Source organism: Halyomorpha halys, unplaced genomic scaffold (assembly GCF_000696795.3).
Source record: "Halyomorpha halys isolate HHAL.00 unplaced genomic scaffold, Hhal_1.1 Scaffold1558.1, whole genome shotgun sequence".
NCBI lineage: Eukaryota > Metazoa > Arthropoda > Insecta > Hemiptera > Pentatomidae > Halyomorpha > Halyomorpha halys.
In genome coordinates, this window is record NW_027106959.1 from 1 (window position 1) to 15,879 (window position 15,879).

General features: G+C 29.7%; 2 protein-coding genes and 1 long non-coding RNA gene across 4 annotated transcripts in view; 1 reads left to right on the top strand and 2 right to left on the bottom strand.

Moving 5' to 3' along the window:
• Nucleotides 1–86: 86 nt before the first annotated feature.
• On the bottom strand, nt 87–9,550 carry Ttc26 (tetratricopeptide repeat domain 26; the record flags this gene model as incomplete). 2 transcript variants are annotated; one of them, XM_067045256.1, is given in 8 exon segments in its annotated part: nt 87–197; nt 1,020–1,175; nt 1,867–2,059; nt 4,262–4,324; nt 5,453–5,661; nt 6,719–6,913; nt 7,690–7,812; nt 7,883–9,550. In XM_067045256.1, coding segments are annotated over 8 exon segments (1,053 nt in total), but the record flags the coding sequence as incomplete, so codon positions are not given.
• A 1,322-nt stretch (nt 9,551–10,872) lies between these two features.
• Nucleotides 10,873–15,879, bottom strand: part of LOC106690039 (thiamin pyrophosphokinase 1) — a 12,165-nt gene continuing 7,158 nt past the window's right edge. The window contains exons 3-4 of the mRNA XM_014435296.3: nt 12,050–12,299; nt 10,873–11,149 (exon numbers count right to left, since the gene is read on the bottom strand). Of these exons, the coding sequence (XP_014290782.1) occupies nt 11,031–11,149; nt 12,050–12,299 (369 nt within the window). The 3' untranslated portion in view covers nt 10,873–11,030. The remainder of the gene's footprint in view (nt 11,150–12,049; nt 12,300–15,879) is intronic.
• LOC106690041 (uncharacterized) overlaps nt 15,379–15,879 on the top strand; it is a 12,166-nt gene continuing 11,665 nt past the window's right edge. The window contains exon 1 of the long non-coding RNA XR_001344529.2: nt 15,379–15,453. This is a non-coding gene — a long non-coding RNA (uncharacterized lncRNA). The remainder of the gene's footprint in view (nt 15,454–15,879) is intronic.

Here is a 15,879-nt window from a genome sequence, read left to right on the forward strand (position 1 = left end):
TTACAACTTGGAAAACCCAACCTCAACCCGAAGAGAGAGAGAGAGAAGAGATTGATTTAACTAAAATGTATTATTTAAATACCAACTGAATTAGTTTCCTGACCAATCACAGCATTCACAGTGGCTTTCAGTATATATTCATATGACACTGTTGGCTCCAGGTTCTTGAGTAACTCATAGGCCTCCATGTATTCGCCCTGAAATATTTTGAAATTTTCTTTGAATTTCATCATAACATTTAAGTTATCTAAATACTAATAAAGTTGTTACAGACAAAGTGCAAGGACTCTCAGAAAGAGAACAGAGTCCTTATTAATAACTCAGGTATACGTAAGTAAGTCAGGGCTGTAGGCAGGATATGTCATAATTTTTAATGTTCAGTGTAGTACCATCAAGCATAAACTCGAACAACAATATTCAATAAATATAGTTGACATATGACTGAAACATAACACCAGACAATGTTTTTTTTTTTTTTAAATTTCTGTAGACTTTAAACTTGTTGGGAACACAATAAATGCTGACAGATACTGTAAAATACTGCAAAACCTCACAGATAGGCAATTCACAACTGGAGAAGAGATGTGTTAAGGAAGGGTGAAAATCAGCTCAACGAAAATATTTGACTGAGAGCCAATCAAACTCAAAAGGCAAGCTGAAATACGAGATTAAACAGTTTCTCAAGGATATGGTAGGAAATGATAGGAGATGGGAATAAAAAACTGTCACAGTTCATTTAAAAAAAGATCACCTGTAGAAAAATAAAAAAAATGTTCAACCTTCAAAATGATGTAAATATCATAGAAAATAAACAGTTGATGTTAACTCTCAAGTTATTCAAAAATAGAATAATTATCTGTTTTAGTAAGAATATATGAATATATTACTTACAATTATTATTAGAGCACACTTAGAATTTTACTTTATTTTTTAATTATTCATAAAACAAGGATTGAAGAAATAATAACAAATAACAGACAAAAAATTTTAATACGAGTAAAAGATTAATAACAAAATACCTGTTTTAAGTAGTAAATAGTTAGGTTGAGCCTTGCTTCAGAGATGATGTCTACAAGGGGTGGTAAGATCTGCAGAGCTCCAGCACCATCTCTGAACGCAACTAGGTTATGTTTGATTATATCTTGCCCAAAGATAAATGAAGGGCTGATCTTTTCCTAAATCATGAAAATGACCAATCATCTTAAATCATCTCATATTTTACTAATTAATTATAAAATATCTTTAATCTATTGAATCTCCATTTAAATTTATTTTATATGAAGGTACCATCAACTCAAGTCTGAAAAAGCAACATTGAACTTAACATGTTTTATGTTAGACGCAGACCAACTGAAGACTCCACAGGCAAAATCATTTTAGTCCACTTTCTATGAAAATTGGAATTTCAGTGGCATCTTGAGAGGAATGAGAAGTATTATTTCCTGTAATCTTAAGCTATATTTAAGGAAACTTTTATTTCATCTTTTGTTCAAGAAGAATTTTGTTTTCACTAAACAATTTTTAAAGGTTTCAAACAATTTTTCATAACCATCAAATATTGAAATTTAATTATGTAATTGAAACTTCAAATAAAACATTAAACTTCAATTTTTTCAAGTTGAATCTTTTTTACTAAAATCTTTCTTCCCTTGGCCTTTTCAATCAGAAATAAAAATAAAAATATATTAAAGAAATATAAACACATATTAATAACTGAAACTTTTGAAGAAAAATTGATATGTTTGGTTTTTTCCCTTAGCCTAATGACTACACAGTGGGCTAAAAAATACACTTAAATTTATAAATAAGAAATAATGTGAGCATAAATAAACAAATTAAAATAGAATAATCAATAATATACTATACCAGTAATGACATAATTTCATTCTCGGCAGCTTTCACATTCTCCAATTTGTAATAGTTGCAAGCTTTAAGGTTAAGAGCAATTGCTGAATCTGGAAACTTCTGCAGATATGTTGCAAGAACCTCTTGTGACATATCATAGTAATCAAGTTTGTAATAGCACAATGCAACATAAACATTCAAAGCAATATACTGCCTGAAATAACAATTTTTAATGAATTGGCACTGAAAAGATAAAAACGTTTAAAATTATTACACTATTATTTATAGTTTAAATTCATTATTTATTATATCAGTACATAACAAAAAATAGTTCCAAACTGAAATACTGAAGACCATTATTGGAGTAATATATGACTTTGGTCATAATCTAAAACAGCTACATTGTTCACCCACATGACTTAACTTACTGCTTTGGCTGTAAAGTCCAATACTATCATTTTTATTTTATCTTGGAACAATTAATGTATTTTTTTTATATATACAACAATTTCTGGGAAATGAAACTACCCTTAAAACTTCTGCCATCCTCTTATTATCAATTTGATGACATTTCAGACTCACTAAAATATGTGACTCAAAATTAGAAAATACAAGGAATCTATTTACAACACAAAATGCATAAAAATTGTAGTGAATTCTAAAACTGACATAAAAGGAATTGGCCAGCACTATGTTGATATTATTAATAAATTAAACTTGTAACAATTGATGGCGTTTAAGCTTATGTAGTTTTGGCAATATTTATTGTAAGGGTATCCAAGTGCAGGCTCCCGGGTAAGGCAGAAAACAGTGCATTCCCGAAGGGGAAAACATAGACTAGCTAGGGTATGACGTTTGTATTTTTATTTTAAAGGAACTAATGATCATTTATCAAATCAAACAGCTAAGATTTTAACTTAATTAATTTGTTACAGATGATTATTTTTTATACAGATGACAATTTTATAAAATATAATTAAAATTAAAAAAAAAAAAAAAAAAAAGGATGAGTGTATTAACAGAAGGTAGTTTAATGATAGGTATTTTGCATGTTTATTTTTTTGTCTATCTCTTTTTTTAAAACAATTCCCAGGCCACTGCTGATGTATTACTGTGAAGTCTGGGAAGCGGTATCCTATATTAAAAGGAAAAAAATTATGATCTTTTTAAAATAAAGTCCTAAGAATCACAGAGAATGCTCCTTGGTTTGTAAGAAATAGCCAATTGCATAAGGAATTACAAATGCAGTCAATAGAGGATTGCATCAAAAAACAGTTCATGAAGTTCCACTTCCAGTTACCGACACTTAAAGAAACAGTGACTTACAACTTGGAAAACCCAACCTCAACCCGAAGACTGAAGCCCAGGCTGCTGCAGAACATTCTGTCATAAATTCTATATTTATCCATTCTATTATTGACATTACTTCTATTTTTTTTTTCTCTTCGACCTTTTTTCAAATTATTTTATTTTTTTTTTTCCTATTAGAGGGCAATTGTTTTTTTGTTAGGTCTATGAATGTCATTATTTTTGTAAATTAACTTTACTTTTCTCTCTTATTAAGAATTATTTGTTATCTATTTATGTTATCTTAATTATTTTTTTATTTATAATGTTGTCTATAGTTAGGGGTGTCTTTTGTATGAGACTATACCCCTCATAATCAATTATTAAAAAAAAAAAAAGTAACTGTTACATTAACCATGTAAGGCCTACCAGGCTGATCTGGTATTAAATAAAAAAATTGAAAATGGACAGTGAGTCCAAAACATCATCAAATTGATAATAAAAGGATGGCAGAAGTTTTAAAGGTAGTTTTATTTCCCAGAAATTGTTATATATAGAAATATAATCCTTAGAAGAAAATTATTATTGTGGAATATAATTTTTTGTTGTTTTTTTATTAGTTTGGCTTCTTAAAAATTTAATAATCCTTTTAAGGAGCACCCATGTTCCGGGAGATGCATAGTTTTTGAGTTATTTGAAAATCTAATAAAAAGTTAACACGCTGTCTTGGAAATCTCTGCAAATTACTTTTGAAAATTTTAGGCACTTTTTCAATTTGATCAAACACCCATCTTTTTTTTATGGCCTCTATAAACAGTGAAAAAGTTTATTATAATTGGCAAGGTTAAAGGACATTAAGGAGGAGACCTTATGCAAAATCAAAATCAAGGAGTAAAGAGAGCCAAAAAATAAAGCAAAAAAATCACTCCTTCCTTTCAAGAAATATTATTTCATTTTTTCTTTAAAAAAATTATCTATCCTTCATGTAAATATCAAGAATAAATACATTTGCAAGGTACTCACTAATTCCCCTAAATTATATATAAAATAAAATAAAGCCTTTTAAAACTATATTTTATTCTATTTCAAATATTCACCTATTTAGTTACATCCTACGTTAAAAACTTACGTAAATTGTGTAAGGGCTTCAACAAATTCTATATCATTACTCTGACGAGTTAAATGGGGAACCCTGGGAAAAGATATTGAGGAAGCTTTAATAAATTTATTGTTATTTCTTTTTTTATTTATATAATTTCCAACTACTCTTAATTGTACCATTGATAAATTCATTATTTGTCATGGCTAAAAAGCAATCCTTCACAATCTAGCTTTCCAATATCTTGAATAGAGCAGAAACTAGCGTAAAACTCAATTTACCTGAAACCAAGCTCAATAATAGACTACATTTTGAAATGAAAATTTTGGGGAAAACCCTCAAGGACAGGTAATGAATGAAAGGCATGACTTTAGTAATACAAGATAAGTAACTTTTACTAGAGTGGTCACTATTAACTTTCATATATGCAAAGCTATACTACAATTTTTTTTAAACTATACTAATCTGTAATTACACTATCTGTACAATTCTATCTTATTAAAGGTTAAATTGATGTTTAAAATTCTTACACTATTTATGTGGGCATTCCATTTTAGCAGGATAAAATGGAAACCACAGTTTATTTAGCTTTGCTTAGTTTTATTTTATTTATTTATTTATTTTTTTAATAATAAATAAATAACCACTGCCTCATGAAGAATGTTTAAATAAAATGCTGTGCAGCAACTATAAAGGAAACAAAAACATAATATCAAGGGATAACTTTAGAGTAGTGCTAAGTACATTTCCACTAACTTTACAAAAAATTAAGTTAAAGGTTATCTCTTTAAGGGAAATTATTTGAAAAGTTGTAATTTTCCTAAAATTGAGAACCTTTAATTTTATTTTTTGTAGAGTAAGTGGAAATGTACTTTGCACTGCTGTGAACTAATCCATCGATATTTAGTCTCACAATCTAAGAATAAATCAAATCAAATCATGAGCTAATTTAATTAAATATTTTCATTTAATTATTTCTACATTAAAATGTTTAAAACTAATATATATACAAATGATAACTGATAATAATGAATTATCATTGTAATTCACAGATAATTAAGGAGACCTATGGATAACATAAAATAAATTTTCTTTAATCAGTTCAATTTAAATATTTGAGGTATAGTTGTACTACAGCTTCCTAAAAAATGTATTAGAAAAGGAAATACATATTTCTAAAGAGTTAACCTAGTATAAAAAAACTTGTATTAGTTTTTATACCTGTTATCTAGAAGTATTTTTTTATAAATATCTATGGCCTCATGATAGCTAGATCTGAGGTAGTGAAGTGCAGCGAGACAAAGCATGTCTTCAGTAACATTCTCAAGCTGTTGGTGAAGTTCCATCAATTGATTTTCATATCCAAGCTTATGGGCAAGATGAAACTGCAATCGTCGTTTTAGACTGCTTTTTGGAGTCTGTTCCAGGGCCTTTAGATAAATTATTAATTAGTTTATTACAAAATGATCGTCTCCTTAAAAGATTTATCAATTCAAATTAAAAATATGTTATTGTTATTTCTAAAACAAGAAAGATAATTATCTGGCAAGATCAACTAGGATCTCATCAAGAATAATGTGACACTACAGTTATTATAAAATGGTTATATTTCTGGTAATTTTTTTTTAATAGCATGACAATAATTTTCCTATCCACTGATAAAAGGGCAGTATTAGCATCTTTTCAGATAGTCAGTCTGCCCTTCAAGCCCTTGAAGTCACCTAACTTCACATCTACATTGATGAGAGAGGACAAGCAGGCATTAGAGTCATTAGTGTGCTTAAAGAAACTTAAATTAGTGTCAGTCCCTGGAAATAAGGGAATATTTAGTTGAGCAGAACCATTTTTAAGCATTTCTAAAAGACAGCATAAAGAAGTCCTTGATTGGATGTGGAAGAAATCAGGCAAGAATTGGAGGGAATGGGCAGGGCTAAGATAGGCCAAGATACTTATCGATAAACCATCTACATCTAAAACTAAATGGCTGTTAGGCCTAAATAGAAATTAACTCTGATTACGAATAGTTCTTACAGGCCACTGCTGACTTAGAAGATATCTTAAGATTTGTGGAGAAGTTCGTGATGAAACATCATTTTTAATGGGTAGGCCTCGCAAACTTCTCTACCTTATACAGAAGACAGTGATGGGTATGCTTTACTAAGGGATAGTCTTCTAACCTTCAATAGAATTCTAGAGTATGGGGCTTCCTCTATCTAATGGCTGCCCCTTTTAAACTTCATTAGATTATTAATAGAAAAAGGTTGACATGGAGGAATAATAGCTCTTATGAAAATTATTCTATTGGTCTTTCTTGGGCTTGGCAAAAAGGACCAATAGGCCCACTTGCCAGGTACATCCCCTCCATTATTATCATAGTACCCATTAGTATCCACCGATAAAAACTAAAAATATAGATAATAACTAATTAATGTGCAAATACCTAAACCATATTGTTAAGAAATACTAGTAATTGAAGTTAATGAATACCTTCTGAGCTTCTTCGTACAAGCCAAGAAAGAAGTAGGAACATGCAAGATTGATAGAAGCATCCTCAGGACGATCAGGTTCTTGGACCAGTCTGCTATAAATATCCATTGCTTTCTTATAATCGCCCAAATGGAAAGCGCAATATCCTAACCATTGGTCAGTTAGTTGAGTACTCTTTCCACTACTTTGTTCAAACTGGTAACAAAAGTTGTAAAACAAAACTAAAAGCTTTTATTGTTTTCTTTTCTTTTAAATAAATTTAAAGAGGAGTAAAAATAAAAAAATATTTAAGTTCTTATCAATAATAATTTTTAACACACAATTTCAACTTTTTAAAAAAATATGATATATAAAAATGTTTAAATCAATGATCACATAGGTGATATCATTTTTGAATATGAAAAGATAAATATTTTCTAAAGCTTGGCTAGTGTTTTTATACTTATTAATAAACAAAACATTAGTTTTAATTGGTAATAATTTTTCTTATTAAAAAGACTTATGTACTGTTCTATTCTTCCGTTCTTTTGTGTTCTTATTGGTCAAAGAAATTGGAAGACAGAAGGAAATTCATAGAGCACGCCCCCTTACAACACAGAGTTTTGAAGAAATTTTAATGTGGACTGTAATATATGTGGTAATTGCTGAAGATGACATTTTTTCCCATTATATGAGTTACTTCTAATATTAAATAACTCAAATCAGGCAATCTTTAATAATAATTTAATATGTAAGTGTTAAAGATTACTCTGTACTATATCAGAAAACAAATAGTGACAATGTTCAAAAGTAAATTGCAGCTCAGTTTTTATTGCCTCCTAAAAATTTTTGTTTTCTGACTTAGATTTTCGCCAATTTATGATTCAATAATGAAAATCAACTTAGGACAAATAAGACTGGTAGAATCTACATTTTAAGAGTAAAACTACAATATGATAATTTTAATATAAATTTTGGGAAAGATAACTCACTTCAAGTAGTGTGATAGCACCAGTATAGTCCCTGTTGGAAAGGAAAAACTCCAGTGTTGGAATAGCTTTTCCATGACTTTCTGGTTGATGTCCACCCAAAGCTGGCTTTATGCGTGATAATATCTGAAATTTTAAGTGAATGTAAATAAAAACTCATTTGGTATAAACCAAAAGATCTAACAGGGTTATTTACCATTTTGCTATGAGAACTTTGTTAGGTTGTAATCACCATAGTTACCAGGTGTCTTCTGGTATAGATAGGCGGTGCTTTTAAAATGACTTGTCAGTTCTGCATCGGTTATTTAAGGGGAATATTAAAACAAATTTTCGGTGTGTTTGTAAAATATATTTCTGAAATTGCTGGATGTTATGAATTGGCTAAAATTTGATGTAAATATAAAATTTTCATTCAACATCTTTTAATTCTTCAGGCGTATCCTATTCCTCACTAATCTGTTAGATTAGATTTCTAAGTAATTTATTTTATGTTATCCCAGTATTTCTTTTCTCCGGAAAACCTGGCGTGTAGAGGGTATCTTGCATTCCAATGTTGATATAGTCAAGGTTTTCGATAGGCAGTCAAGTACAGACAAGATATGGTTAACGTATAAAACTATCTTTGTTCGCCTTTGGAAACATTTATAAATTACTACTTTTTCCTTTTCTTTCTTCAAAAATAAATGCATTTAGCAGAAAAATCAGTTTAATGTCACAATTAATATAATTTTCCATGTTTTTCGGCCGAACGCCTTATATTTGAAGATAAATATGAATTACATATCACTGATTTTCTTTTATAGTGGAACACATAACAAAAAAAACTATTTTCTTTTGTATTTGACGTATTCCTTAGATAGCAGAGTCTGTAAGACGATCGATCGCACTAATCCGTGCACGGTAGTATCTTTGGACTACGTCCAATTCAAAATAGTTATCTATTTATTACATATATGTGGATCACCGATTATTGAGGAGATAGAAAAATAAGAAGTACTTAATGAAGTTATGGAGGAAGCTTGACGAATGGAGCACAAAGGATTGAAGAAACAATGATAAAGTATTTTCCTGAGAAAACAGATTTATGTTAGGAGAAATCTTAAATAAAATCGGTGGGTTGCGATGTTGTATTTAACGTGGATGGAAGAACACAGGATGGGGAAGCTAATAATATAAGATGCGATTTTTATTCTTTAGGATTAAAAAAAGAAGGCACCAATGAACTATTGTCGGAAATAAAGATAAAGCAACCCTTACCCATAGCATCTGAGAAAATCTAAAATAAATCTTATGAAACAATTCATTAATATTTTTAGCCTTATTTCTTCCTTGCCATAAAGCCCTACTCCATACACTGGGCATACTTATATTAAATGCTCTTGGGTAATGAATAGTAGACTCTTCGGAACTGTTCGAAGATTTGGAAAATAACTGGAGTACACCTATAGTCATTGATCGAAGGTAACTTTAAGTAATTTAATAACAGCTGAACAACAGTTGTACACGCTTGGAAGGAGTTAGCAACACATGGTTCAAACACCTGCCTGGCATATTTCTTTTTTAATGACTACTGGTTAGTAACCTGAAGAATTGAAAATTCCCTCGGAAAAAGAATTAAAGCGAAAATGCGAAATCTGAATCTGCAGAAAACTGATCATGTAGTGTCATGATCGTACACGAACTTCGAATAGTCCAAATTGACCTTCACACTCCTCTCTTGTTAAATGGGTGTTGGTAAATAAAACAAATGTGGCAGTCTTCGGATTGGCCTTCAGAAACTTCTGGAAATGAAAACATGAATGAAAAGTTGATCAATAAAATAATTTAATTAAAAAAAAAAAAAAAAAAAAAAAAAAAAAAAAAAAAAAAAAAAAAAAAAAAAACACTCCATCCTTTGTATATCTTCCCTCCCACCCCTTTTGTCGGCCGAATACTCCCATTGAAGTCCTATACTTCCTTTGTATATCTTCTTGAACATATTAGTGTATTGGAAGTGATGTCTTTTAAAAAATAATGAAACTGCTAGACGGAACTCAAGACTTCTAAAAACACATTGATAGACTGTCTTTATGTTTACACGTGCAAATGCTAAGAGCTTTCTGTATGATTGCATTCATAGATTATTAGGACTTCGACTGAATTCATAGATTAATAGAACTGAATATACTTTCAAAGAGCCAAGACACCTTCAGCGGACAGCGGAGGTGAAATATACAAAATATAAAAAAAATGGGAAATGGTTTATCAGACATTTTGATCTCAGGATTCATTATACAATCTATATATATATATATTATAAGCTCCATATTGTAAATAATAATATTAAATTAACGCAGTACAGTTACATTTTTAATTATTCATATTTTGTTTACTAAAAATCAGTTCGATTTTAGAAAAAAATCATTTAAAAAGAAGATGAAAAATCTTTCGTGCAAACCTCGACCGAATTCAAATATTTTTTATCACCTCTGAAAATACGAGTTTTCTCTCCTACTAATGACAACAATAAAACATACTATATTTAATCAAGTAGAACCCGAGTTGTGCCATTTGATTTTAAGTTCATTTCGATGCAATACAAATTTGATTTTCAACTCCAACTGGTTTCAGCACACCAACAAACATATTGATCAGTCAAAATTATCAAATTTAATTTTCGGTTGTTGATATGTGTAATTTAAATACTATTCATAACGCATTCATTTCAAACGGCACGCTCGATTTTTTCTGTGATCAATAGCTCATACGGTTCGAGTATAACTCGACTGCCAGATCCCAAATTATTACTGTTAGAAGTTGAATAAGGAAGAATTGGTCTGAGTTCGAATTTTTCGCCTTTTGAGCAGGGGGCCTTACCAATTCTAAATGCCCCTCCAAAAAAATCAGAACATGTCCTTTTACGAACCATTCAGCATGAGGCGTACCTATCTTCTGAACGTCATCTCAAGAAATTACGCAGAAGGTTGGGACTAACTAACGTTATCTGTTAACAGAATCCTTACAGTTCAGCAAAAGGCTGCTTTATGCTCATCCCACCCTTCCTCTAGTAATGCTATGTCTCTGTGACACTCAGTCATGAATGTAATATATAACGCCTAAAATTAGTAATGGAATCAAACGAAGGAGAAAGAATGACTGAAAACAAATTTTAAGCATATAATGGAACTGGCATAGAAGAAAAGTAAATAAAGCATTATACAGTTTATTTCGACTGACATTACTCCTGGTAAACAGTATACATAAAATAGCATTAAAAGATAATGGATTTAACTTAAAGAATCAAGTGGTGGTTTAACTTTTTTTCATCATTTATTACAAATAAATGCATTGGTATGTTTTTCCTTCTATTTCCCGTGGCTCATAGTCCATATGATCGTCGTATCCGTAGTCAGTTCTACTACAGGGCTTCCATCGTAGGTATTGGAAGAGCTGATGAGTCCTCCAAACTCGATAATGTTATTGTCTGAAAATGCAATTAAGATTAGAAATAAAGCTGAATTATGCATTTCAAATAATGAAACAAAATTTGATAAATCAAAATCTTGAGAAAAACACATTTTAAAGCTTTTCCTCATTCATATTAAAATTTTTAATGATAAAAGGTATAAAATTAAATGTTTCACAAACAGTGATAGTGATTATAATGTTAATAATTTTACATTTAAAATTGTTAAAGTTCTTTTTAATATTTTTATATTTATAACTTTTATTAATGCAGTTTTTATTTTGTTTCTTACCTTGCTAACTTTCTGTTTTGATCTCATATACATCTTTTATCCCCCGACCCTTTCGTTACATGAAGTATTAGTATAATATTGCATATATACATATATTATATAGTATAATATTGCATATAAATTTTTCAAACAATATTTATGAAGTATAATATGCCCTATAAGAAATTTTGTAACTTATACGTGATTCTACTTTTGTACTTTATTATAATTTTGTCATATCTTTTGACTATTACATATTCTTCTTCTTTTAACTCAACTTAACGATGTTTATTTCTTACATCTTTTTTTATAGCTCTGAAGAAGTTCCTGACATACATAAAACGTATGTATATAAGAAATGTTGACAAATAAAAAAAAAAAAACATTTACTGCCTGTTTTATTTCTTACGTAATCTCCAACCATCTATTAAATATCCTATAGATAATTTTATCAATTGAGAAATTGTTTATCTGTAGATTATTTGCTTTTGATGTCCTACAAATAAATATTTATTGAATGAGGTCATAACTAAAAATATAGGTAACCCTACGTTACGTGAGGTTGAATTATTAAAAAAAATATAAATGTACAATTTTTTCACTTCTTTTTCTCCTTCAACACAAAAGAATTAATCAATATTGCTTACTTAGGTTCCATTTCAGCCCTTTGGAGGAGACCTTAGCTGGCTTTGACAGAGGTAACACTCCGCATAGCTCACTCTGATTGCAGAGGGGAGGGGGGATGTGTATTCTGTGTTTTCCAGGAGGTAGCACCCAACATATAGATGGCTTGGTTATCAAAAACCCATCGAGAGAGGCACGACAGAGAGTGTTGAGATTCGAGAATATTTGATCTAATCTCCCTGAGTTTTCGCATACTACCAAGAAACAGTCAAGCTAAATAAAAACAAAACACAAGTTATATATAAATATAGTTGAATTATTAACTATAAAATAAAAAGTGAAGCTTACAACAACTGCAAAATGTTGCAATCACATACAAGAAATAAAAAATTATCATAAAGATATCTTTTAAAAGAATCAGATATAAAAGCATCCATGATTCTTTGACCTCTTGACAGAACTTTCTAAGGATTCTTTGTTGTGAATAATTTTCACTAACATCATATTTCCTCCTTGGATAACCAGATTAATCACTTTTAACCTAAATACTATAGCATCCAATGTTTAATTTATACATACATTTTAAATAATTCTATCGTTTAATGATAATTACCATGATTTGTTATTGACCTTGATAGATTTCTTAAAAAACTACTACAGATTAGCAGATTAGTTAGTTTATTTTGAGAAATCTATATCTCAGGAATGAGACGTACAGATGTCTATTAGCACTCAAATTAAAGCTTGTTTAATGGACTATTAAGAAGTTTATGACCTTTACCTTCGAAGGAATAGTAGTTTTCATGATATTTGCTAAAATAAATTGATTTATAGTTGTGCGGACAAGAAATTTGATTTATGAAAAACTTTATTTCCGAAACCATTGGACGTACTGATGTCTGCCAGCGCTCAAATTAAATTTACTACAAAAGAGTTAATTATGCTTATCTTTGTAGGAGTAGTAGTGTTTATGATATTTGACAATATAAACTCACAAAATGTTAATTTCTAGTTGTTCGTATAAAATGTTGGATGTTTGAAAAAATATATCTCTAGATCCATAAGACGCACATATGTCTGCCAAAACTCAAAATAAAGGAAATTTAACTTACTATAAGTAGTTTATGACACTTTTCTTCGTAGAGGTAGTAGTTTTTATGAGATTCACATATGAATATGAATTTGGCAAATCAAAAATTTGTCGGAACAACTATAAACCAATTTATTTTAGCAAATTTCATGTAAACTATTACTCCTAAGAAGATAAACATCATAAACTACATTATAGCTCATAAAACTAGCTTTAATTTGAGTGCTAATAGACATCTGTATGTCAAAATGTTTTTGAGATATGAATTTTTCAAAATAAATTCACCAACTACTGATCTTTTAGCATGTCCCATACAACATTTTTATGAAATGTTGCTTTTTAAAAAGCTATATCTCGAAAACTATTAAACGTAAATAGCTCTATTAGGGCTCATATTTTAGAAAATTTACTCTTCTTTAAATGAAGTACTCTTAGATTTTCTTGTGTTGTTCCTACTTTTTGAGATATAGAGCTCCAAATGAAAAATCAGTTTTTTTTATCGCTTTGAAACAGCCGCCATTTTTTATTCCCCCTACCTATACTTGTCAGACTCATCAATTTTGACTATTAATTATACCTAGTTTTTATTAAAGTAATCAAAAATTGGGCTGAGATAACTGCCTTTTTTTCTCCTCTTGGGCTCTTGTACTATTTTTAGTCTGGTACTTTTTCTGGTGGGAAGGGAAAATAGGCAAGTAGGCCTAATGGTCATTTTTGCCAAAGATTGTAGAATATATAAAGGAGGGTTGGTTAATAAGACTGGCTTACTACTAACTCAAGTTGTCGAGTTCTGGAAACCGTCAAGAATTAGCAGTTCTGAATCCCCTATGAAGCACTGAGAGCCAAACTTGTGAGTGTTGCAGGGCTCTTACATTCTGACTGAGAAATATATTCCTCATCCGATGAAGAAAGAAAACTTTTTTTATATCCGTATTACAAAGTCTTCATGTACAGGTGGAAGGAAGCTGTTGGCTCCTTCAGTGGTTTATCTCAGGACCTAACAATGTCTATTAACAATCAAATTAAAGCTAGTTTAATGTGCTATAAAGCAATTTATGATCTTTATCTTCGTAGGGGTAGTAGTTTTTATGATATTCACATATGAATATAAATTTGGCAAATGAAAATTTGTCCGAACAACTATAAATCAATTTATTTTAGCAAAACTACTACTCCTACAAAAAGAAACTACTTTATAGCTCATTAAACTAGCTTTAATTTCAGTGCTAATATATATCTGTAGCTCAAATGGTTTTTGAAATCTAGATATTTCAAAATAAATTCACTAACTACTAATCTTTCAGTAGATTTTTAAGAAAGTTTGCTTTTTAAAAAGCTATATCTCTAGAACTATTGGACGTAAATAGCTCTTTTAGGGCTAAGATTTCAGAAAATTTACTCTTCTTTAAATGATGCTCTCTTAGATTTTCTATTGTTGTTGGTAGTTGTAAAGATATTGAGCTCCAAATGCAAAATAATTTTTTTTTTTAGTTTTGAAACAGCCGCCATTTTTGTATTCTTCCTAACTATACTTGGTAGACTCAGCAATTTTGACTAATAACTATACGTAGTTTTCATTAAATTAATTAAAAAAGTGACTAAAAAGAAAACTGACTTTTTTCTTCTCTTGAGTTCTTGTACTATCAGGTAAAAAGTTAATATATTATAAATTTTGGCAGATAACATCACCTTTTTTTGCTTACGCATAGGTGCATATTTGTAAAATATGTCAAAATATTAGACTCATAAAATAAATATTTATAATAATACTTATACAAGATATATAAAGCTACATGTACGGATGATGAACCTAATGTATGTTCAATAATATTGCGTCTTTACTTTACCTATTGTTTCATAACTGCATGTTTAAACGTATTTTCAATGACACACCTGTAATTAAGAAATAGTACGTACGATTTAGCCAAAAATAGATAAAATGTAGGGATTATTGTAAATATGGACCAATATCAATTTTATCAAATTACAACGAATACTTTGCGTGTGTGTAAACATATTTTTCTTAGCACGTCTATATTTCGAAAACGACTCTTTGATTTGACTCAAAGTTGAGGATTATTATAAAAATCGTCTAGTAATCAATTTTATCTGATTCCATCCAAAACTCTCGCTTACGAATACACAAGTCTATTTTCCTTGACTACATTTCAAAAACGGCTGTTTAAGTTTGATAGATTTTATTCTCAAACGGCAAATTATTGACCTTTAAGTATAATTTTATACCTGAAAGAAATGGTATATTGAACTTGGCAGACTTTTTCTTCATTTACTAAGTGGTCGTTGCAGATTGCAATAACGACTGTTAATGAAACATTGGTATGAGATCTTTAAATATATTTCTAAAGTATTCAGTTTTAGTCCAAATATATTTAAGTAGACTACAATACGCTTCAAGCTATGTAGATATTTTTCTTTTCAGAAAATTCAAAAGCCGACACTTTCATAACCACTGAACAACCTTGGCGACTATATTTATGCAACTGAATAAACAACTACTTCATTGTTTCTATGGCTTGAATCATCTCTTTTCATTTATGAACTATTCTAGTTAATTTTAAAACAATTTTGATCTCTTTTCTCTCAACTTTATTCTTTTTTAACATCCGACGTTTCGACCTCTCAGGTCATTCTCAAGGATTCCTACAAACAGCTCCTTTTAATTACTTTTATAACAAATTTCCTTCACTTACATACTGATTTCTTTGGTCTTACCTTATTCTGTCTCCATTCCTTTTTTTTTTC